The 26,056-nt window shown below is 34.8% G+C and overlaps 1 protein-coding gene across 3 annotated transcripts in view; it reads right to left on the minus strand.

Annotated features, from left to right (window-relative positions):
- Positions 1–26,056, minus strand: part of FNDC3A (fibronectin type III domain containing 3A) — a 138,561-nt gene that overhangs the window by 52,744 nt on the left and 59,761 nt on the right. For 2 of the 3 annotated variants that reach the window (XM_074378142.1, XM_010951413.3), the window contains exon 4: positions 1,888–1,964. In XM_074378142.1, the coding sequence (XP_074234243.1) occupies positions 1,888–1,964 (77 nt within the window). Of the gene's footprint in view, positions 1–1,887; positions 1,965–5,995; positions 6,103–26,056 lie in introns of those variants that run through there. The other variant, XM_010951414.3, reaches the window with a different exon arrangement.

The raw sequence follows: 26,056 nt of genomic DNA on the forward strand, positions 1-26,056 counted from the left end.
GCTAACTGTCCTTCAAGACTTGGTGCAAATGTTACCTTTCCAATGAAGCCTAGTCTGACCACCCTATTTTAAAATGTAACCAGCTCTATTTTCTTTCTTTATTCCCCATATCACTTACCACTTAATACATTATATAATTTAACAACTTATTATGCTTATTGTTTGGTTTTCCCCTCAAGAATGTAAACCACAGAAGTACAGAGGTCTTTGCCTCTTTTTATTCAAACACCTAGAAGAGTGTCTGACATATATGAACTCAGTATGTATCTGTTGAACACTGCTGAGTATAGGAACTGTAAGAATTCACAATCTTCTCAGGAAGGAGGATTTATTACCGAAACAGTGTGATAAATTCATTAAAAGAGGGATATACATAATGTGCCATGAGAACCCAAGGAGAGACACCTGAAAAGGTTCAAGAAAAGCTAATTCTAGAAGGTCATGATTTAGTGAAATAAGGAGAGAAATTTGCCATAAGAATAAAAATAAAAGGTACTGTTAGCTGAGAAAATAGTAGGACACCCTATAATTGCACTGAAAGATTTTGTCTTAATCATCTTTATGTCACTAGAACCCAATACAGAGCTTGGCACATGGTGCCATTCAACACGTTTGTTAAATTGAGCTACGCTAAAGAGAAAAGATCAAGTATAGTTTTTTTGTAAATGGAAAAAGGACCGACAAGGAGCAACCAGAGAAGCAGAAAGAATCAGACCAGCATTACTTCAAGGAATAGTGTCAAATGTTTAGAGGTCAAAGAGGATCAGGCTGGAAAAAAAGGCCTTTGGTTTGGTATATACCAGGGAGCAGATTTTTTAGTAGGGTGAAAAATGCAGAATACAGGCTAAGGAGTCAATGTGCTAAACAAAAGTAGAAGTGGTGAGCAGATTATTCTTCTGAAAAGTTTACAAAGTGCTTTCAAACATGTTATCATCTTATCTTTCAGTGAAGACACTGAGGCTCAAACAAGTTGATCTGTCCAAGGCCATGTAGCCAGCAATGGTCTTAAACATGATATGGATTCAGCTTTTCTGACTCTAATTCTCATACCACTTCTATTCTCCCCACCATCGCAGTCTTCTTTTACTGTCATTCGTATAGTGGTGGGTTTCACAGAGTGGGCAGTGAATCCACCACAATATCCTACCAACATTGGTATAATGGAGGAGGAGGTAAAAAATGGCCTGAAGAAAATTTCAAGTATAAATTCAGTGCTAGGATAAGAAACTGGATGGAAGAAATGAGTGCTGACTACATACAGTCTCAGTAGCAGAAGACAGTGAACACCACTAGATGTAACAGTTTAATTCAGTTTGCCTGTGCAAGTAAACTAGCTATACTTTTTTCTTTAAGCCAGAGCTTCCCAACTGGTATGCAGGGAAGGGCTACAAGTGTGCAGTGATATTGATTCCCTTAGCCTTTAGTGCTGCAGTTCTAAATTCTCTTCTGTTGACCACAATGTGCCATACAATTATCATAGGTGTCAGTGAACCACTGTAAGAATAAAGTTGGAAGCACTGTCTTGGATTACTCTTAAACAAATGATTAACTTAAAAAAGTTAGTGTAGGTACCTGTAAACCATAAGATATTACTTACATCATTCACATATTCAGAGAGAAAATACTCTAAAATTCATTCTCTATTATAATTTAACACCCAAAGACAAGGCCAAATGATGAGTGATGCTAATTTTTTTTGAGTGATGCTAATTTAATTTTTCCTCCTTTCCAAATATACTAAATGTACTAAAATATTTGAAATAGATTTACCAAAGATATATTGTCCTGATAAACTTCAGCACTTAAATGGTACTTTTTATCTGAATTAAACAGTAACATTACAATCAATATTATGTAGATATAAAAAGAAAAATAACAAAAACATACCTGTGGGGCATATCCAGGAGGCACATAAATAGGAGGCACAGAACCATTTGGGGACATCATTGGAACCTGAGCAGGACCTGAATGGGTCACAGAAATGATGTATTAATCCAAGATTACTTAGCAAGGTAAATTGAAAACCATTTGAATTGTACTTTGAATTCTTCATCCAAACTAACATTCAAACTAAGAGCGACTGTATTACTATGAAAAGAAATCCAGATGATTCACCTGTTATACAGTAGAAAAGGTTATCTTGTCAAGTGCACTGATTGCTTTTTACTTGCATTTGTGTTTCTCAAACTCATCTAGTGATCATAATAGTCACTGAGGTATCTTTTTAAAACACACAGATTTCAAAGCTCTCCTACAGGTTCTTATTTAGTATGCTTACAGTAAATAGAGGTCTTGAATCACCATATATACTTCACAAATATCTCAGGTAATTCTTAGAATCGTGCAAGTTAAGAAACACTGACCTATGACACAACATTGTAAAATTATTATAAATCAATAAAAAATGTTGAAAAAAAAAGGAACACTGACCTAGAGGAAAATCAAACTAAACTTTGCATATAAAATCAATGAAAAATATAAAAGGCAAAATTTTGAAAAGCAATAGGAAAAATCAAGAAAAAGTCAAGAGGGAAAAGCAGTAAGAGGAAGAACAGTTAGAAATTCGGAACTTGCTTAGTTAGGGTTAAAAGCCTCTTGTGTAATGTGTAACTCATGTTTGTGAGGGCTTGAGAACAAAGTCTGAGAAATTATGTATGTATATTTACCCAAGGAAAATTTTTTGTTTCTTACCCCAAACAGTTCTTAAAAACAAACATACAAAACCCTCAGCTTGTCATACTCTGCATTAAAAAAATTTTTTATAGTGATATCCTTTCTAAACAACTTTAAAAATATTATCTCTTGTCTGCCTTCTCCTAATCAGACACTCCTAGAAGGTGTGTTTTATTCTTTCTAGGAACTAAAATCTTACTTGTTTTATGTAACTTAAAAAAAAGAATATCTTACCTTCAAATCCCTTTTTCCCCTGTAACTTTAGACTGCATTGTTCCCTCACCCACTAGTTTTTAATAAATTGAAATGAAACCTTCTCAGAGAGCTTTACTCATTTCTAAGGAAATAAAGGTACCCAAGAGTCTGATAAAGAATGTAATGGAGGAACAGTTCCCTTTATATGTAGATTTCAACCTGCAGAGTATATATATTTGATCTCAGTCATAAAAGAAACCGAGGAAGAAGAGATAAATCGTAGAACAAAAAAGAAATAATGGTATCATTATACATACTTCAGAAAAACAGAATAAAGAGCATGGAGACTACAGCAAATAGAAATTACAGCCACTCTCCTCTTACTAGGGAAGGAGGAGGGGTGAGGACCAAACAACAAAGTAATGATAAAGGTACGGGGAGGAAGGTGAGAGGTGGGGAGGAAAGAGAATGTAGGAAAAAGGAGGGTGTGGGAGGGGAAATAAACAGTGGTATGGAAATGGGGAAGAGAGGAGAGTGAGAAGGAAGGGAGGAGGGGAGAGAGTACAGGCAAGAGTGGCAGGAGCACTGGAAAAGGAGGAGAAATAGGAGAAAGGAGAGAATAAGAGAGAAGACAGGAGGAGAGTGAACAGGGCTGGAAGGAGGGTGAGAAGGGGAGGGGAAAGAAAAGGGTGGAAGAATGGGGGTGGGGTGGGGAGGAGGAGGGTAAAGAAAGAAGAGGCAGGTAGGGGAAGGAAGAAAGCAGGAAAAATCCTCAAGTGGTTAAGAGGAAGTAAGGAGTGATGTCTATGTGGGCAGACTACCAAATTATGCTATATATCACTAAAAAATAAATTTTCAACAAAACTCTTCCCATCCAAAACAAGCCCACCAAATATATGAAGTTTTTCAGAACATTACCTTACAACAGCTAATTATGCAGATAATATTAACTTACTATGTGCCAGGCCTTTAATGTAATTTTTTCTCCTCATAATCATTCTATTAGGTAAATGTTATTATTACTCCCATTATTGAGATGTGAAAATTGAGGCAGAGAGGTTAATATTGACCAAGCAGTAGAACTAGGATTCAAAACCAGGGAGTTACATTTCTAAGGCTGTATCTCTACTATGTATTTAGTAAACATTAAAATACTACGCATTTTTGTCAACGGATGTAATTTGAGCCTTAAGAACTATGCTCTGATGCTTCTAAGGAAAACCAAGGCCTTCTTTATCTTCATATACTTGAAAAACAAGAGCGAAATGAATAACAAAATTTTCCTACACTGAAACTACCATTATCTATAAATTTATTAAATAAGACTTGTGAGGTGCTTTATAGCTCTAGGCAAGAAAGGCTTCATTCCAAAACTCACCTTTTAACTTCTATACGGTGGACTCAAGAAAAAAAAGACAATGGTTTTAAACTAATGTTGGTTTACTTCTATTAGCTAATTTATATAAAACTACAGTATATTAGCTTTCTGAACCCTGAGAGCTGGTTTAGAAATTACCCAGAATATGTAAAATTTAGCTGAGAATCAGAAAAAGAATTCACTGAAAATCATATTAGTAATCTTAATAAAGGAAATTATTTTGTTGAACTTCTACTATATATGCCAGAGATGTGGTTCCTCACACATTCTGTCAAATCTAATTCCTATTTCAAGTCATCAGAACAGGTTTTTTAATCCTGTTTTTCAGCCAACAGAGTAAAAAATAAGTTACTGCTGATTACATTTAAACTTGTAAAACTACATAACTGCTTCATGTTGCCCTTTGTTTACTAAAAATTTGAATATATAAATACTATGTAGTTATAATTCAAACCATACTGTACTTTGAAAGACGCTAAAATTGTTTATAATTTAGTAGTACAAAATTCTACTTTATCCTTTAATTATATTTAAGTGTGATAATGAAGAGGGAACAAAACAAACCCAATCTAAAATAAACCATCCGTAAATCCATTACGAGTTGCAGTCCAGAAATAATGATTAACTCATTCCCCTATGAAGTAATCATTTCACTCTAGCAAGTGAATTTTCTTATCCTGAGGCAGAAATGGTACAAGGTTAGATTTTTTAAAAAAGACAATTCATAGATATCATTATTTAATATTTAAAATACTGGTGTGAAGTAACGTTCAATACTGAACAAAAACTGCCACCATATAAACATAGTAAATACAAGTATTCACATTTAAAACTGCAATATTTACAGCACCATTTCTGTTGCTATTCCTGTCTATAGCAGCAAGACTCTAAAACCTTGCATACTTAATGCTGCAAATATTCAATTACCTCCTTAGTTCCAACAATACTTTTTAATTTAGAAAGTACTGAAAGATTAACTATGAACCCTGATTAAAGGCAGCCAGGTGATTCTGTCCCAATGAAGAAGCTAAAACTGTTACATATTGTACCATATTGTACATCTGTTCAGCTATTATCTGAACAACTGTAGATACCTCTAGTGGCTCCTTAAGAATCTACATGATCTGAGCAAAATCTACCCTAAACCATACAGCTATTGATTTTTAAGGGCATATTTCCTTCTCCAAAATCTTGCAGAAGAGTAAACAATTCTATTCACCAATTGTCTTAAGAAATTTGAGAAGCCCCTCACCTCAATTCCTTAAAAAGTGCTGTCAATGATTAAAAAAACAGTATTTTATCTAGTACTTTCTTTATTAGTAATTTATTAATAATCTTCTTTATTAGCATACATTCACAGTTGAGCTTTTTAAAAGACGAAATTAGAAATCTGAGTTTAAATTCTTAAAATGCAACGGCCTGCTGACGTGCCACACGTTCTCTTTACAACCAGGCTTTCACAATGGCTTCCAAATAATCTGATGTCAGTTTTCAGATTTTAGTTGTAAAAAGAAAAGCCTAGTAAAGTAAAAGCGCTGGAAAGGAAGATTCTGTGGAATATAAAATCAGCCCAACTCTATTAAACAGAGTCTGATCTTTTTATAACTACACGGCGACAATTTAAAATATTTTTACAGCGACAGATCTGGCATCTATTGAAAAAAACACACAGCATGACTTTAGATTAATACAATGCTTTCTATGTTTTAAAACAAAAGCAGAATGTTCAAAACAGTCAGCAAATCTTACCACTCATTTTGTTTTTACAGTAGCAGCAGAGAACAAGAAAATCCAACAAGGAAACAGCGTAGTACACGTTAACAGCTTTAATTGGAGAACGGCAGCTACGGTTTTTTTTTTTTTTTTGGGGGGGGCAAAGCTATGAGAGGAAAAGATCCTTTGACCGAGTCACGTGACACCTATCACATGACCTGCTGTGACCCGCGGAAAGGGGGAAAAAAAAAGCAAACGTTCTTGCTGGCAGTGTTTCTCCGATATAGTAAATAATTAAATGATTTCTACTGCTGCTGCCTTCAATTTGACCATTTTTTCAGACTCCCTTATGAACAAATGAAAAAGCTCATCAAACTATATAGTTGATGTAAAATGATTCTCTTTGTTTTCACTTTCCTTTGATAACATCATGGGCACTGTGTACTAACTGAAATTTTATTACCCAGCCAGTTGCTTTTCATTTAGAGTTTAGGATACATATAACACTAATTGAGAAGATTAGGTCTGAAATGCCCTTCTGTAACTTTACCCACTCTCCATACTCAACCCTTAAGGAATGCCCACAGTACACAAAAGAACTGTCTATAGAATACACAGGCTTGGTCAATGTGTTCCTCAAACATGGGATTTCTATATCAGGCTGGCATTTAACCTGTCGAGCTAATAAAGACTACCACTTTCATTGCTGGTTTTTCTTTCTTTTTATTTTTTTCCTGATTTTGTTGTCGTTTCCAAAGATCTAACCTGGACATCAATACAGATACTTGGTGATGGCATTCTCACTCATATCCATGAAATCTGAAAAGACAGATCATAACGCAGGCTTAACACTGTACTCAAGCATGTGTGGAACCCAGGAAGGAGACTAGAGATGTTCAGTTACAAGGGAGGGGAATGAGACAGTAAGAACTTTTGGGGGTCTTTTTATTACTTTATGGTGGCTGTTACGTAGTTAAGGCATTTATTAATAGTTAATACAAATATACAGGTAATGATAATGATTGTGATTTGTAACAAGCTGCACAGTGGAAAGAAAATGGATTTTGGTATCGAAATACGTAAGTTTTAATAACAGCTTCAATATTTGTTAGCAAGACAATTTATTGCTCTTCTGTGAGTCTGTTTCCTTCTGTAAAAAGGTTAAAAGAATCAACCTCATAGCATTGTTGTGAGAATCAAGTTAGATCAATTTAAAGTACCAAGTACACTAGTTGGCACCACTCAATAAATGATACTACTATAAGTAAAAGTATGATCACTGTATGTTTTCAAAAATAATAATTACATATACAGGGCACTATTCAGGGTTTTACATGTGTTAACTCACTTACAGTCCTCACAATAACTTAAATAGGCATCATTTATGGGTAAGGAAATTGAAGGAGAATGCAGTTAAGTAACTTGCCAAGGACACACAATGAGGCAAAGCCAGGATTATCTAACAATAAGGCAAAAACCATGTTCAAAGGCCCAGTCTCCCCAAAAGGTGGAAAAAACTGGCAAGGGATAACCTGGAGCAGTGAGTTTCAATAAATACATGCCAGATACCCCGGAGGAGGTAAGACACTAAAGGACCATTCTCACAAGTGGGGAAGGGTAATTGTTACCTTCTAAGTTCCTACTAAAAGGCAAGACTGCCCCGAAGAGCATGGCTTAACAGCAAAGTCTCCTGGTCTTAACAGAATCTCCTCATAAATGTTGGACTCAGACTCCCAGTAAATCCAACCATGCCTCTCATCTTCAGCCTCTAAACAAAAAGCAAGCCCCTGCAGCCCACTTCCTCATTTTGGCTCACGTTCTCACACAGCTGTGTTTCCATTTCTTGACTCTTTCTTTAACTGATCTCCTCAATTCTTTTCATTGTGCTCACTAGAACCTTTTCCCTGTTATAAATAAATTCCCTTCTATACTCAGCCTTTTCAGAGAACACCTGTTCATGTGCTTTCTTTAAATGAAACCTGTTTCTCCAGCAACCACAGGGAGCAGAGGCTTCCCATTCTCTTCTGAGGCAGTCCTCAGATACCCCAAGGCTGCTTCCCATGACCACTGTTGTTTCTGTTTCATGCTTAAGTTTCTTTTTCCTTGAGATTATGTCATAGGAATGTACTACCCTCTACCCCTTCTCACTGCTGTCATGCTCAGTCCTCATTTATTGAGAACTTTGGCACCACATTCACAGTGTTTTTCCTCTATTCCAACTCTCGCCCACCAGAACAATGACTTTATGTCCAAAAAACCCCTAACCTCAACCTTTTTTGAACTCTCCTCTTCCATTATTTTTAGTAACCCAGGTTCAAAGACAAATCTTGGAATTTATCACTTAGAATTCCACTATCTCATCTTTGAAATATTAAACTTTCATGTTTCAGATTCTGGACACCATATCTATCTTTCATCTCTTCAGTTCTCTTTCTTCTACAACATTTGGTCTTCTTTATAATGATCTCCCTTTTCTCCTGATTGAACACTACCTTCAGGGTCTGATTTTCTTTCCCATCTATGTCTTCCTTTTACTTCCCCTCCATTAAAAATTCCTAATTTTAATCAGTCAGATAATTATCTTCTCTTTCCATAGACTGGCACTGTAGAAATCAAATGGTACTCAGACTGAGATGTTTATAAATTCAGTTATACCCAACCTTAACTTAGCCACTAGCATTGCTCAGGAATCTTTTCAGGAATTTATCCCTGGTTAACAACTTACTCTGTTTTCAGAGTGATTATGAGAGAGCCTCACCACTCTTTTAAAGACCTTCCCCAACCCAACCTCAACTACTTATCTCAGTATGAAACTGAAATTTTTCAATGTTTTTTACAAACTTTTCATACCTCTTCCTTCTATTTTCAGAAGAATCACTGTTCCTTCAATATGTCAAAGCTATTTCTCCACTTCTACTCTTGATCTGATCTCCACTTCCTCCTCTACTGGGTCTTTGCCTTATTAGTCATTTCTGTCCTGTTCAGTATTTTCAACTGCTTTCAGTATCCTTCTAACAAGACTTAGCTCTATACCTTTACTATCCTCAACTATCCACACAATTGCCACAGAGTTCTATCGCCCAGGATTAGTGACAGGGTCCATATTTCCAGGACCCTTTAGTTATAATAAGGAAAATATAAGTTAAATGTATTTTACGTTTCCTAAAGAACTTGTTAATTCAAGAATGTGCATCGAACAATTTTCCCATAGAAATAAACAAAGTGAGAGGATAATTGAGAACACCACAATTATAGGGATGCATTATACAGCAATGAGTGTATTTTTAATTTTTCCTTTTGTACCTGATTATATGACAATTTTAACAAACTTAAAATACCCCTGCTTTTTATTTTCACAACACTGTCTCAAATGTTTTGCAGAGGGCTCTCTTAAATTAGGAGCATGGCATGTCACAGTAATCATATGGACTTCTTGGTAACATTTTAACACGTTATTAACATTTCTAAACTACTGATTTTCGGGTAGACTTGTCAATATAGCACTATACTTGGGTGATGTTTATAAGCACTTAGTGGGTACTAGACACTGGTCTACTATACGGATATTAACTCGTTTAATCTGCATAATATCCCTATGAAGTAGAATAACTATTATTTCTATTTTATAGCTGAGGAAACTAAGACAAAAGAGGTTAAGTAAGTAACTCACAGTCACAGCTAATAAGCGATCAATATAATTAAGTGGCCTAGCTCTGAAATCCATACTTTTCACCATGACATTATGTTACCTCTGTTGTTTAGGATATAACAAATATTACAAATTATAAAATGAATGAGAAAGTTGCAGCACAATAATACTAAAATTCTCTTAAAGATAAACCACAAATAGAAAAGCAATGAACATTTGGATAGAAGATCCCTCCACACAATACACCCCAAATATGTTAGTTACATATAATGGTAACAAAGCAAAATGTACCTAAATTATCTCACTGAAATTACTGAGAAAATCCTAAAAATTTCTAGTAAGTGAAGGGTATCATATGGAAAACAGTGAATTACTTAATAACCAAACCTGTTCCAAAATATAATTTAAGGAGATTTAAAAGACATACACAGCACCAAAACCAAAAGCTAAAAAAAAAAACAAAAAAAACTAAAAAACTAACCAACCAAACAACCAAACAAAAAGAAACCAAAACAGATGACAAACTGAAGAAAAGGGAAAAGTAACATAGAGAAAATTAAGATAGAAAATAATAATATAAGTAAGGAGTAAGGCTTGTATTATATGCCCTTTCTAGAGTTGGGCCACAAAACATCTCTGATTTGTATGAGCTGAAATGTGGTTAAGATATCAAGGACCAACACTATCAAGCTAGTCATCATTTTCTGTAGCTCAAGTACATCTCAAACTGCCATAGAGCATGGTCACAGAGATTTGGTCTGAAAAAGACTAAAGAAGGTATAAGCTAATGCTGACTTTTGCCATATGTGAAAATTAATAAAGCATCAATAATGTTAAATTTAAGCAATGTATCCTCAAAAATAACTATTAGTTGCAAAATGAACAGCTAAGCCAGTAGGAGACACAACTGATTTGCAGAAAGGGATTATTAGCTATGAGGCAAATTAAAAGTTGGAAGAGTCGACTTTGATTTTATAAAGTTCTTTTTGGCAATAAATAAGATCAGTTGCTTATTAAGGCTGCTCTTAAATTGTAATAATAAGTCCAGGTCATTTGCATGTCAGAAACTTTAAGAGGAAGACTCATTCAGCTCAGCAAAAAGTGGTTTCAAATCATTAAGATGTCAATTCAAAAGAACAGGGATGTGAAATAATGTCCCTCTTCTACTCCTCTACAAATAGATATCTAATCCTCCAAAAGACTGACTCTGACCATGACAGTGATCCTGATTCCTGCGGCAGTATTAAGGTACAGGTTCTGAGTAAGAATCTAAAGAATGTATGTTAAGCTTATGTGGCTCAGGCCATAACTAGTGCACGTCCATAGAGTCAAGGGACCAAGGAAAGATTAATGAAATCTGTGACTAATCAAGTACTCTGTGGGAAGGAGTCTATTAAAGGGGAGTGGCTGACGATGATCTATGCAAATAATCTCAGGAAGATAAGGGAAGCAAAGATTAGAACCTGTAACTTTTTTCTTGGGTACAAATCAAAACTTGTTTATACTGTCTCGCTTATTTGCTTGCCCATGTTTTTCCTTTTTCGCCTTTCAGGGGCCTTAGTCACCTTACAGATCCAGCCACACAGTAGCATTTTCTTTATCTAAAATTTCCCTCTTTACATATATTAAGGTATCAATTTAACAAAAGTTTTACTCTATATGATGCATGCCAATAGGAAACAAATGTGAGGATCATCCTAAGACCAAGGCATGTTTTGAACTGATTGGGTTGTGAGGGTGGCTGGGGGTTAGATACTAGACAGGGAATGGTCAATTCAGACATCTGTGTTCAGTGTTTAGATTTATGTGCCAATAAAATTTCAAAACAAATTCTGGGGACTCATTAAGGTAACCCCAACTTTTTTATTAGACCAAGTAAGGACATTAAAAGGAAAGAGGAGGGAAATGAAGGACAGGTGGAAGAAAGTCTATCCTATATTATCACATCATTTCATAAAGAAAAGATACTCAAAACAGAAGGAATTTAACTTCAGAACTTGGAAAAGTCTTTAAGGCAAATAAATTTAGCTTAACAAGTAACAACTACATTATCCTTATTTTTGCATTTCCTAGACTGGTGAAACATCCCCAAATCTATGGACAAGAATTTGGGAATAAGTCTTAGTAGTAAGAGAGAGAATTTGTCCTCAAGGCTGGCTATTGCTAGCTCTGGTGAGGGAAGAGGGAGAAAACAGAGCAGAGGTAGGGCAATCATATTATCATCACCTGATCTGGAATACTTCTGAAAAGTGAAAGAGGTAGCTGAAAAAAAAAATTAAAATTATATAATTTGGAATTATTCTTTACTGATTGACAATTTGCTTTTATTATATTGAGGAATAGGAACAGGAGTTTTAAAAAAATTTTTTTAAATAAAATGCTTTATTAAAATATATATGCAAGTACATTAAAGAATATTTTACAGATTTTTTTAAATTGAATATTTGAATACTAAAGAGTGGTGTAAGAGTAATTATTTAGTACATACATATGTATTTTAATCAATTTGTTAGCTGTATCTGTCTGTATCTCCATATTTAACTGAATTTTCTTTTTTCAATGTAGTCATTTTAAATTTTTTCACAGAAATGCCTGCGACTGTTGTATTTTATGGTTAATAAATTTGAAGTTATTCATTCCTTCACTCAACTCTTTTCTATAGTATTTAAGACTATGATGTTTATATTAAGAAAATACTCTGATTCTGAGGTTTGGTAAGCTGGGAGCAAATTCTGTTAAGTGGAGGATATTCTCAGTTCTATTTCTTTTCTTATTGTAACATTCAAATATTTTCACTGGTATTATAATACCTTAAAATATTTTTACAAACAAAATTCACTGAATTCTCTCTATGATTTTTTGAAAGCTTCACCAAAGTTAGTTTTTTTTTTTAGCTCATTTTTGCTGAAAGGGCCTACTGCAAAATAAAAAAGCACTGCCAATAATAAAGTTATAGATTTATATAATAAATGACAAAACCATTCAGACTATTTTTAATATATTCTGAGGCAGGGGTGTTTAAATTTTATTTCCTGCATATTATTTCACATTCATCTAACCAATATGCGTCCCACTGATCCCTCCAATTGGTGGCCTGGTGACACCAAGTGGCTATCAGGGACATTAGCAATCACCACCAGCAGGAGTCTAGAAGGAGTCTGCAGTCCCTAGTCTTCTTTATCTAAGAGTACTTTGCTCTACTACTAAGTACCTTAACTACTATCTTTGATTTGCTTCTGGCAAGGGTCAGGGAAAGAGAAATGGTTTATTCTGGTTGCCTTTAAGTTTAATCACCGGCTAAAGTGAAAACAAGAGATGGGTAAACTGCTTGCCTAGAGGAGATTGTGGCAAAGCTGGAAATACAAAATGATGGCTGATGGTATACATCAGAGCTTATTTTTAATGGAACTAGTAATTACACTCTGTCAAAAATGAAAAGTCTGGGACAAATGTTAAACCGGTTAGATACCAAGATGAGAGGCATAAACTGGGACTGCCCTAGACAAAAATGGGATACAAGGCCATCCTATTGATAAGAGCTGCTTATTTGTTAAGGCTACAAACACCTGGCAGCATTTATTCACATGAGGCAGGCAATTAGCACAGTCCTTGGGTCTAGGAATTTAACAAGCTGGCGATCGTAATTCGGGAACAGAATGAGACAGGAAGTTACAGAAGAAAGAAAAGATCAAGGTTATTATTCATTGCTTTAGGGGCTTTTCTTTCCCTTGAAAATTTATTTTTCATTTTTAAGGTTGGATAAAGCAGACTGTTTCAATCAGGGGCCTAAGTATGATTCAGAATTATAGGTGATTTCATTTATTTGTATACAGATAACTGAAAATTTCTGTAATTAGATCTGCTAAGTATTTACATAGATCAGCAATAATAAGCACACTAAGTAGAAAAAGGGTGAAGAGTGACTATCATATTATGGTTAGAATCTACCTCTAGCACTAAATCGAACTGTATATAGATAGAAAACTTAAAGAAGATATGTTTATCAAGCACCTGCTTCTAAACAAGAGTTATTTTTAGTGCTCTTGTTTAGAAAGCTGCAAAGGCTCTGGTATTACCATGCATGGAAGCAGCAGGTTGTGAACATTACTATCTTTAGTATCATTCTTTGTTATCCTAGTAGGAAACAGTGCTTGGGATTTACTGCAGCACATTAGGTTAACTATGTCTCACTAACTGCACACCCACACGCTGACATCACACAGGCAGTGATATGGATCAATGACGCAAATCCTGTCAAGAACAAACATTAAGGCCACAGGGGTTGAAAAAAAAGTGCCCACATGACAGGGCAGACCAGTCATCCAACATGCACAGACTGCATTATATCAGCATTGCTGATGTTGAAAAGGGTTGTTTTAGATTCTTTTTATATAATAACTAAGGTTTTTTACTTTAATTATAGATTTCCCACATACAGACTCTACATTTATCTTTAAGTTTCCTCATAGCTTCTGTGGTTTAAGGTCTGGACCTTTAGAAACATGTCTTAAGGCTCCATCAGCCCTGTGAGTTATCTGGAAAATGGCCTCTGTAGCCAGGATCTTTAGACAAATCTTTGGAAGAGAATGCCACCATTGATTAAGCATTTTATATAATATGTTGTGCTTGACAAACAACATTTAGATTTAGATTTACCATACTGTGGCCTCAAAACATTGCTACCTCAGAGTCTTCTTCTATCGTTACCTGGTTCTTTGAGCTTTTACTGTTTTTAGTTTTATTGGCATCAAAATATTAATTTTTACGGTTACAGATAGATCAGAGAAGATGGCTTATTATAAGTAACCATCTACAAGGTTTCAAAGTATCCTCACCTTGAATTACATGTACCTGCCTGGAATTAGAGATTTCCTGTCCTTAACAGGAACAGAACCTATCCCTGGAGGCTTGCCACAGAACATTCACATCCTGCTGTAGGTTCTTCTGAAAGGAAACAGGGTCTGCGCTTAAAACGTTACCCTTCCTCCTAGTTACGTTCTCCTCAAAGACTATCACTTCCCAGGAGAACTCGAAAGCTGGAAGGAGAGGTGTTTTATTCTATCATTATTCTGACAGAATCAAACTAACATGCTCTCAGGCACCCGCTTTCATGTTGTTTCCTTAACGAGTGTTGTTTCTTATGAGAACTTGAAAATAAAGAAGGAAAAGCAAGGGTTTACCCTCATCCTAAGGTTGGTTAGTTTTTTTAAACTGTTAATCATCTTAAAGAAATACTTGGAAAACATAAAAATTACTGAGATAGTTGTCTTCATAGTTTGTTTTGAGGGATAATCTTTAAATCTAGATTTTCCATAGTAGAAACCAAAATGCTATTTCACAGTTGAAAATATTTCTATACTTTTCACTGCACATCAACTTTCATCAGGAGACTGAACTGCAAGGTCTTATTTTTCTCTATCACGATTTATATATTTTTATCATCTGCTATTAGCTTCTATTTTACCCTACTCATTTTATTTCAGCCTTCTCAGGGCAAGTCCCTATCAGCTAACACAGTTTTATATGGAAAAAAGGAGATTAAAAACTCACTGTGTTGATGGCATGCTAAAGACTTCAAAGAGTTAGGAAAAAACTCCACAAAGTCAAAGACAGACAAAAACAGAGGCATTGTCTCCCTCTCATTCTCTTCAGGTTCAAACATTACCAGACTGGGAAGTAGAATCTTGTTTATGTAGATCATTTATAATAAGATTAAGCAGAGAAAGGTAGAAGACAGGGCTTTTCCCAGGCTCTTTGCCTGTGGCTATGAAGCATTTTGAAGATATTTAGATTGCAGGTTTGAGGCTTTCATTTTCAACCCTGTCCCACAGCTATAATTTCCCTCCCCAAAGCAATCATTCTTTGTTTCTTATAAATCTTTTCTGAGGTATTCTATGCATACAAAAGCAATTATGTGTATATTCTTTTAAAAATATGTGTATATTCTTTATGTGATACTATACTATATACACACTGTTCTGTACCTTTACATTAATATAGCTTAGAGATCTTTCCATATTGGTCCATGCACAGGCTGCTTTAATCTCTAAAGGATGCATGGTACTCCTCTATAACAACGTATCATAATTTATTTAACTATTCTCTTATTGGTAGATACTCAAGTTATTTTCAACTTTTTGCTATTACAAACAATGCTGCAATGAATATCTGTATAAAAATCTTACAGATATGTCAGTATGTCTGCAGGATGAATTATTAGAAGCAGGACCGCTGTATCAAATTTACATTTTTTTTTTGAAATTAGCAAACCTTAATGTTGGTACTAATATATATTCTCACAACACACCCTCACTAGCAGTTACCAAACTTTTTGATATTTGCCAATTTGAAAGAGGAAAACAGTGTCTCTGAGTAAGGTTGAATATTCATATTAAATGTTTAAGAGCCACTTATTTTTCCTCTTCTGTGATTTGTCTGTTCTTAGCCCTTGCCTATTTTTCTACTGGGTTTGCAAGGACTCTTTGTATATTTAAGAAGTTAGCTCTTTCTGATAAGCTGCAAATATTTCTCCTATTTCTTTGTCTTTTACCTTTATGTTGTTCTTTCCTCCCTGCTCCTTTCCCAAGAATATAATATTTATATTCTTGGATACTAAGAGGATAGACTAGGGTGGCATTGGGGATGAGTATCAAAATGTTACAAGTTGGAAGCTAAAACTCAACAGTTTGCACAAAGACAGTGTTTTTGAAAATGTGTTTTATAAAATCTGATTTCATAAGGTGTCTCTAAAAAAGGATTCAATGTTCAGAAGAATTTAGAACATGATGTAAACAACAAACACCTTCTTGAAAACTCATGATGAATATTACTAGCATGGTAGTCTCTTCATAACTTTATATAAATGTTCACTGAAGATCCTAGCCTCGCCTTATCCCAGCTATGCTTTGGGAAAAAAACAGAAAGGTTTATGCCGAGGTTAGATCGCTTAATTGGTACTTCCCTGAGTCCAAATTGTGGTTGCAGTTACTACAAGGCTAAAATAAGGTAAATCTCTGTATATCTGTAATTCAGTTGCTCTTCTCACCAGGAGATCCTTCTAGTGAAGCTAACTTTAGAGTCTGGTTTTTGTTTTTAATAAGGAAAATGATCTTTCTAGATATTCTTACATAGGGTTATGAAATATATAGGTTTGTAGTAAATAGTGGGTTTCTTTCCTAGCATCCCAATGGTTTGGTTAGAGAAGATCCAAACAAATACATCTTTTTTCATAAATACAGGCTCGCTTATACTGGTACTTTTTGAGGTTGACAAAATCTTGAACATCTAATGTTTTTTTGCCTTAGGGTTTTTATCTGTCCTTCGGAATGTTAGACTTCTTTGAGCCATTTCTAAATTACAGTATCTATACATTTCTGCTTCTTCTACCCCCCTTGATTTCAAATATTGTCAAACTACTATTTTGTACTTATAAGCTTGGTATAACCCATTTTTTTTTTTAGTTTTCACTAGTTAAGAAAAATCTACTTATCTGCACCAAAATACATTGTATGGTCCACCATTTTCCTTAGTGACCCCAGGGCCTCAGCTTAAAAAAATCAAGAAATTTTGTGAAATAAAATTGGGACTAAATTTAAAAGAGGTTAAAACAACATTTATATGATTATTTAAGCAATTAATATTTGTCAAAATTATCAAATTATACAGAAAGTATACAGAAGGAAAAAGATTCCTGTAATCCTACCATACAGCAGCAAGCATTTGAAGGAAATGTGCTCAAATAATTTTTGATGCATATATATTCATTAAAAGTAATATTTTTCCTCATTACAAAAAGAGCTAATTCTGTTGACATCCTTGGTAATGTATAATCAAATAAACAGTCTTCAAGATTCAAGTTCTGATTAAATCAAACCACTAATTAATACAACTTTTAAATCTTCCCTTTCTGGGAGGTGAAAAATAAAAAACAGAACTCATCTTTGCGTGTCCTCTAGGAAGTAGTTCCTCATCCCTGGCCTGGTCTGGATGTTCCTGCTAGAGCTTCTATAGTTTCCTTCGTGTTCTCTCTAATCACAGCACTCTTCTCACTTCACTGAATATTTTCACTGTCTTCCTTATGAGATTGTAAACTTCACGGAGCGCAGGAATCAGGTCTATCCTACTCATCACTAAACCTCCAGAGTTTTGGAATAGCGACTGTACATATTAAATTGCAGTAAGTATATGAAAGTACTTTAGACAGAAATATGTGGTTGATAGGAACCAATTACTGTTAAGCTATGAATAGAGTGCCACCTTAGGTACTTTATGTTTGAGAAGCAGCTGCAAAGTGTGGACTCTGCAGCCAGACTACCAGAGTTCAGGTCCCAGGTCAGCCACTCAGTAACTGGTAACTCCAGGCAAGTTATTAACCTGTTTCAGTTTCCTTATCTATAAAATGAAGATAGTAATAGGTATCTCACAGGGTTGATGGGAGAATTAAGTAGGTTAGTTACATGTAGAATGTTTATAAAAGTAATTGGTACAGTGATTATTCAATAACCATTAGTATCATATATGTTAATTAAATTACAAAAAGGAAGAATGGAGAAATACTAATCCCAAAGGGACAGGTGAAATGTGGCTGAGAGAAGGCAGACAAGTATCTTTTGGATAAAAAGAAAGGAGGGAGAAGGAAGTTTCTTATACACAGCCCTTATTTTTAATAGGAAATACATGTACAAGGTTCAAAAATTAAAAAAATACAAAAAGGTAAAGAGGAAAAACTTTCACTCCATCCCTGTTTCCTATTTCATGCACCATCAACCCGTAAGTAAACACTGTAATTACTTTTTGGAGGGTCTTTCAAGATTTTTAATTACCATTATCATTTAAAAAAATAGTCTGTGGCACCTACTAGTTACCTTCTAGTATCTGTTCTTCCCTTTTTCCACAGTAATAATCCCCTGAAATTCTGGTCAGAACAATGGTCACCCCAACCAAAGGCATTTTTTAGCTCTCTTTTCTAGCTATAAGCAGTCAACTAAGCTATGGCCAATAAGAAGGTGAGGAGAAGTGATCTGTATAATTTCCAGAGTGTGTCCTTAAAGAAAGAGGGCATATCTTAGAGCTCTTCTTTTCTTCTTTTCCATTCTGTCTGGGACATGGACATAGTGGTGAGCCATCTTGGATCATGCAGATGAGTGTTAACATCCTAGAGATGGCAGCTCAAGACAGAAATGACCTGGGTCACTTTATTACCTGTGGGGCAAACAATTCCATACAAGCACTAACTGACCTTTGAACAAATGCGTAAGAGAAAAAAAAGTCGTATTACAATTATCTTAGTTTTCTATTGCTCTGTAACATTAGCACAAACTTAGTTATTTAAAAAAAAAACCCATTTGTTAGCTCACAGCTCTGTAGTTTATAACTCTGATAATAGTATGAATTGGGTTCTCTATTCAGGGTCTCACAAAGTGAAAATTAAAGTACTGGCTAGGGTGTGTTCTCATTTGGAGTTCTCTTCCAACCTCACGTGGTGGTGGCAGAATTCAAATTCTTGTGGCTATAGGACTAAGACCCTCATTTCCTTGCTGGCTGTCAGCCACCAGCTATTCCCAGGTCCTAGAGGCCACCCACATTCCTTGTCATGTGGCCCTAAATCTCTTACTTCCGAAAGAGTTCAGTCCCTTTTTAAGGGCTCACTTGATTAGGTGAGGTTCACTGCAGACCATCCTTCTTTCTTAAAATTCAACTGCCCCATATAATATAACTCAATCATGGAAGTAAAATCAATCATAATTACAGTCCTAGTGATTATGTACAGTGTGTACAATAGGGGGCAATGATCTTGAGGGTCATCTTAGAATTCAGCCTACCACATCATTTAGGCTTCAGGTCTCCCCTCCATATCTTTTTTTGGGTTAAAAATAAAAATAAAAATTTAAAACTTATTTTTTAAAATCTTAGTTAAAAAATATATACACATACACACACACACTTAAAGTTTATCATTTTAACCATTTTTAAGCACACAGTTTAGGGGCATTAATGCAATCAGGTGGCATTGTCACAATGTAACAATGGTCACACTGTTGTGCAACTATCACCACCTTCCATCTCCAGAACTGTTTCATCTTCTAAATCTGAAACTCTACCCATTAAACAACTCCTCATTTCCCCTCTGGCCCCTAACAATCGCAATTATACTTTCTGTCTCTGTAAATTTGACTACTGTAAGTGGAATCATATAGTGTTTGTCCTTTTGTGACTGGTTTTCACTTATTTGCTAGCACTTTTGATCTTAAGGTCTTAATTAATACACATCAAAAACACTGAGCAGGAGTTGCCAGTGAAACAGGAGAAAAACCAAGAGAGTATGTAAACTATAGAAGGAGAAGTGAAGAGAACAGTGTTCCAAGAAGGAGGGAATAACATACTGTGTCAAATGCTGCTGGAGAGGTCAAGTATGATGAGAACCAAGACCACTCATTTTGGCAACACTGAGGTCACTGGTGTGTGACACAGTAATTCTCCAGAAGTAGTAGTATTATATGATCACCATGGCTACTACTGTTATGAATTATTTTCCCATAGTATGAGAATCCCAGAATCAAGCTGAGCAATATAAAGCTGAGTAAAAATCAATATAGTCCAAACAAAATCCCTTTAGCCTCAGTTTCTAAGTCATTCATGATTGGATGGAATTTTAAGAGAAATATTTCAAGTAAAGACATGGGTAGTAGAAAAAATAAGTGTTTACCTATGTTGCACATACCTATCTACTGAGATCATTTATTCAATTAACAAATACTATTCACTGAATGCTTACATAGTGCCAGGAATAGACTTCATTATAATTGCACATTTCCTTGTTTTAGATATAAATGTTTAAAAATGTCAAGACCTTCAAGAAATTTGAACGGTCAGTAAAGTCAGTATATCTCTTGGGCTAACCTTAACCTAAGCAATTAAGTAATGATGCTAATTCTAATCAAAGGCCTTCAAAAAATCTGACTCTAATAAAAATTCAATTATCACAATCGAGGGATATGCAAGTGTCTGAGAAATTAAGATCAGAGAGCAAAATTTTTCTTCTATAGAAAACAGATTATTTCTAATTTTCTATCCATTACCTAGAATATAACAACTACTTAAAAAAAAAAAAACCTGACCAATGTATGGTCATTTAATTTTGAAAACCAACCAACATCTCACTCACGAAAACATGTTACCTTTTTTCTTTAACTAAAACATACTTACAACTGTTTAGTATTAGACATTCAGAAGGGAGCTTTAACAATCAAACTAAACAGAAACTGTACTAGATATATAGTTTTTAAGAGTTATTAGCTTAAAATCTGCTTAAAATAAAGATCTTTTAGCTCTTCTTTTATTTTTGACTCTCCTAATTACTTAAAGCATCCAAATTCACTTTTCTTTCTTGCCTTTAAAATTATTTAATCTTCCCATTTTTTCCCATTCTAAGTCAATCTATTTTCCTATCCTCATTTCTCAGCTCTTACCTGCCTTTACTAGATGGCTTCTTTCCTAAAAGGAAAAGAGACACTTGAAAGGAAGAGAGAATTGCACCTCAAACAAAGATTTTATATTCATGTTTCTGCCTACTTAATAAAATACCATTTTGTGAAGCCAGTTCAGGAAAGATATAGATCCTGATAGGTCCATTTTAGTCTCTAACCAATATAAAAAGTGTCAGAATGCAATAGGTTTATAAATGTTTACTGAAAAGTTAATACAAGCTATTTTACATACTCATATTTCTAGGTCTTAATTTCCTTTCGTCATCACTCATTAAAATTTTTTAATTGAGATTTTTATTACTTATTTTAATGGAACTCACTAAACTGGTTTAGATTTCCTATTTCTAAGAGAGTAGCTTTAACAATGATATTTTATTCATTAGAAACGTAAAGAATTGAAGACAGCTTAATTTGCCTATATTTTCCTTTTTAGCACAACCAGTGCAATTTTCTCTTAACTAAGTCATATTATATTGAAAAGTAACATTCAATAGTGATTTAGGGACAACCTGAGACTATTACACAATGTACTCAGGATGAGTCATAGTTATTCACTTAACCTAAAATGGACTGAATTTATGAATGGATGATCTATTATGATTCATTTTCACAAACAAGACTTATTAATGTTTCAAAATGAGTATTTTGAGCCTCTCTACTGGAACTGATATTTTCATCTTAGAAGGAGAAAGTGTAAATGGCAAACTTTTTAATATAATAATGTGACTTCCACCAGTATGAAAAATAATTACCCATGCTTTTAGAGCATTTTCTAAGGGTAGTTAAGATTTTCTAAATAATGTATAAAGGATATAATTTTTCCATGGTTCAGTTTGATAAAATTTTGAAAAAAACTGAACAATGGCTATTCACAGGCAATGAGAATCTACTACATATGATTTTGACTTGAGTTACTTATAATTTCTGTAGAACATACAGAGCTTCAGTAAGTTCAGTCAGATTTGAAGCAATGGAAAGTCATTAGTCCAAAGATAACCAGTGGTCTTATAAACAATTCTTAGAATATTAACCCCTTTAATATTGTTTTTAAAAAATTATTTAATAGAGGTCCCGGGGATTGAGCCCAAGATCTTCTGCATGCTAAGCACGCACTCTACCACTGAGCTATTTCTCTCCCCACAAAAGATCTCTTTATTATTAATAAAAATCTAAGATATAGCATAAGATATTAGCATAAAATATGAGCATAGTTGTGAATACCTAAAAACTAGAGAGCTGGTGGAAATTTGTTGAATTTCATTCACACTAGCCCATCCTCATTTCACATATGTGCAAAATAATGGCCAGATTTAAGTAATCTACCTCAATGATATAAAATTATAAAATTTTAGACTTGTGAAGAACTTTAAAAGGGCATCAACTCCAACCATCCACTCAAAAGAAATTAAACCTCCTAATGGCACCATCAAGTAGAGTCAGCATATGTATTATCACCTACAAAAACATTGTTCCTGAGCCTCTTCAACAGTTCTGTTTATTACAAAGTTGTTCCTTATACTGAACTAAATCTGTTTTCCTGTAACTCCCACCCACTAGTCCTAGAACCCAAGTTGACCTACTCCCAGACCCGTACCTTTAAAAATGTGCCATTCACATATTTTGTTATTTCTTTAATGCTTTATTGTTGTGAATTTAGGAAGAAAAGTTATATTTTATACTGCCAGTAACTGTAACAATGTAGTAACCATGATATATAAAACAACAGACATTTAACTTGTAATAAATTTTGAGAGGTATTTTTAATATCAAAGGCCTGACATATCTAACAAGATTCATGGGGCCTAAGGTGCAGTTTGTATATATGTCTCAGAGATTCCAGGACATTAGAGCAGGTCACAAGAAGTCCTACTTGCATGAAAACTCCATCTTCCTCTCCTATCTCCAATAATGGACATCCTGGGATAAAAGGGCTTTGATAAGATCTGATGAGCATAAGTATTCAGACTAGAACACAGAGAAAAGCAAGGCCAGGAGTGCCAACTTTTGGAGTGCAAAGAACTCACTCTGAGGTAACACAGCTGGGATTAATGGGATACAGGGATTATAAGTATTTAACAAAATTTTGTTTTATTAAGGACCTTAAAAGTCATCTGGCTCAGTCTAGGAGATTTGCTAGTAAAATACTCTGCAAAGGAGATGGCAAATATGAAACAATAGACCAATTGTGGGAAGGAGGACAGACATGTGGGATTATATACATCATGTTCCCAAAACACACAGAGACGGACAGAGCAGTACTTACTGGTGGGGACAAACTTTCCCTTAACTTCAAAAACCCCTACAATGGCTGAAGAGTCAGGATCACGTGCATGAGGAGATAAGGTAAGAGCAGAAAAATAGTGAAAAATAGCAGGAGCAAGTAAAGGGAAGAAAAATAGGAATAGAGGTGCTGACAATAACTGCTCCAGGAGTGACAGTGCTGGTCACTCCTTGAATGCGGTGACAGTAGAAGCAACAGGGGCACAATAACCTCCCACTGGCAGACTGGTAAGTGACACCAGCAGCAACAATGGTGAAAAAAATATCAGTAACTGCTGAGAAGCTGGTCAGAGCCATCTGGAAAGCAGGAAGATTTAGAGGTAGTACTGATGTCATACTAACTCCAGTGTTTGAAGGGGCTCAGAATCAACACACTCTGGGATTGTTAGTTAGGTTCTTGACTTCCCTGACTAAAGTGAGATATGAGAAAACAAAGGTTAGTACCTTTCAACAAATCCAAATTCACTTTGACAATTTTTCTACATGTAAAGGTCAAATAATAAAAACAGGTAGAAATCCAGGATTTGGCCAAATAATCAACATCAAGGCATTATCTATGGCTCACTACATTTACATTTTTTACATTTATAAATTTAAAATTTTCATAGTACTCTACAATCTTAACTGGTGCTCATATTGAAGACTGGGAGGCACTAAAATATCCCTAAGTATAAAAGTATATTTTTAGCATATAGTAGTTACCAGGCAAACAAGTGTACCGATATGTTTAAAAATATTTCAGTAGTTAATTTTAATAAATATCGACAGCATGCCCACTAAGGCATTATTTTAGCACACAAAAAATCAAACATAAAAAAGAGTTAATTTTTGTTGTTAAGGAAACAAAATAGAATGAAGCTAACATTTCTTAAACATTTTCGTTAAGCAAAGTTTCAGGTACCAAGATAAAGACAGCAGCATTGTTTCTGCCCCGTAAGATTTAGAAGTTTAGTGGAAGTTTCTCACTCAAGTGTTTACTTCATTAGGAATGTGGATTAATAAATTAGTTAGCTGGCATCTTATTTATAGGTCTATTATGAGCAGTAGCTATTCACTAGCTTGATTACTTTACGAAATGTGCCTGTGCACAGTATACTTGTTAAATTTAAGACTCTCATTCAGAATACTCATTTCCAAAAGTAACGTAACATCTCATTTTAATTAACAGGTTATTTTGGAATCAAAGTATCTTTTAGTTAGAATAAATGTTGGAACTTGCACAATCAAAATTCTTTTGCTAAGCAAGAATTACTTTTATAATATCATCCAACCAGAACATGAGCACACATAACGATGGGACGCTGGTATGACAAAACATGGGCTCCGTTTCTATTGCTGGACAGTTCTCCCCTGTGAGACAAAATTTACTTCCCTGTAACTCTCGGTTGTTAGTCTAAATTCTGCCCTCTACAGGTGCAGAGAATAATGCAATCTTCCAAGGCAGCTTTCTTTTTTATGTTAAACATCCTTCAAGTATTTACAATGTTTTTTGTAAGAATGATTTCTCCTGATTACTTTCCTGGGTTCAACCTCAGTTTGTTAATACTTCTTTCAAACATATTAAAAAGATATCATACAACTAGAAGACTACACCATCTGTTTTGAACATACATTTCTGTTTTTGCAGTCTAAGATTTCATTTGTTTTCACTTTTGCAAATGAGATTCAACAGAGGACTCATATTTAGCTCTAGTTCTACTAAAATAAGCAAGGTCTAGTCATAAAGTTAAGTCTTCTCTCTTGTACTGTAGTGGACAGTGTCATTTGTTTTGATGCATATGATCGCTAGTCCCACTGTATGCTGGAGGAGTCACCTTGGTGTGAAGTAAAGAACACTGCTCATATAGGTGCTGATAACCTAGCAGGCAGTGGTGGGTAGCTACAAGGTTCCTGTTGCAGAAGGAGTATCTTTGCTGGAAGCAAGTTAACACTAAGTTCTTAATGAAGTCAGGGCATAAGTACAATCATGGCATTCATGATGATTTCCTTAATCAAACTAGTTCTGTGCATGGTTTTGGAGCACTGTTCCTGAAGCTTAGGCTTGAGTCTGGTTCTCTAATCCTCCCAAAGTTTCTATAAGATATCCAGTATCTTTTTTTTACAGTAATACTTAAAAAAAATTTGAAACAACCATAAACTTACAAAAAAAAAAAAAAAAGCTGCATGTCCAGCTGGCACAAAGAACTTTCTTCCCTAAATCACTTGAAAGTAAGTTGCTGACATGATGACCCATTACCCATGGCATACTTTAGTATGCATTTCTTATAAATAAGGGCATTCTCTGATATAACCAGATAACCATCAAAACCAGGAAATTAACATTAATACCTATCACTATCTCATCACTATCAGTTTGGGGGAACTGTGTTCCCCTAAAAAGATATGTTTAAGTACTAGTACTTCAGAGTGTGACTTTATTTGGGAATTTTGAGCATTTTATTTGGGAATAAGGTCACTGTAGATATAATTAATTAAGATGAGGTGATGCTGGAGTAAAGTGTGGTATTAATCCAATATGGTATTCTTTCAAGAAGACAGCCATGTGAAGACACAGAGACACAAGGAGAATACCATGTGAAGATGAAGACAGAGATTGGAGTGATGGATCTACAAGCCAAGAAATCCTAAGGATTACTGGCGATCACTAGAAGTTAGGAAAGAGACATAAAGTCTCTGTCAGAA

This window comes from Camelus bactrianus, chromosome 14 (assembly GCF_048773025.1).
Source record: "Camelus bactrianus isolate YW-2024 breed Bactrian camel chromosome 14, ASM4877302v1, whole genome shotgun sequence".
Lineage (NCBI taxonomy): Eukaryota > Metazoa > Chordata > Mammalia > Artiodactyla > Camelidae > Camelus > Camelus bactrianus.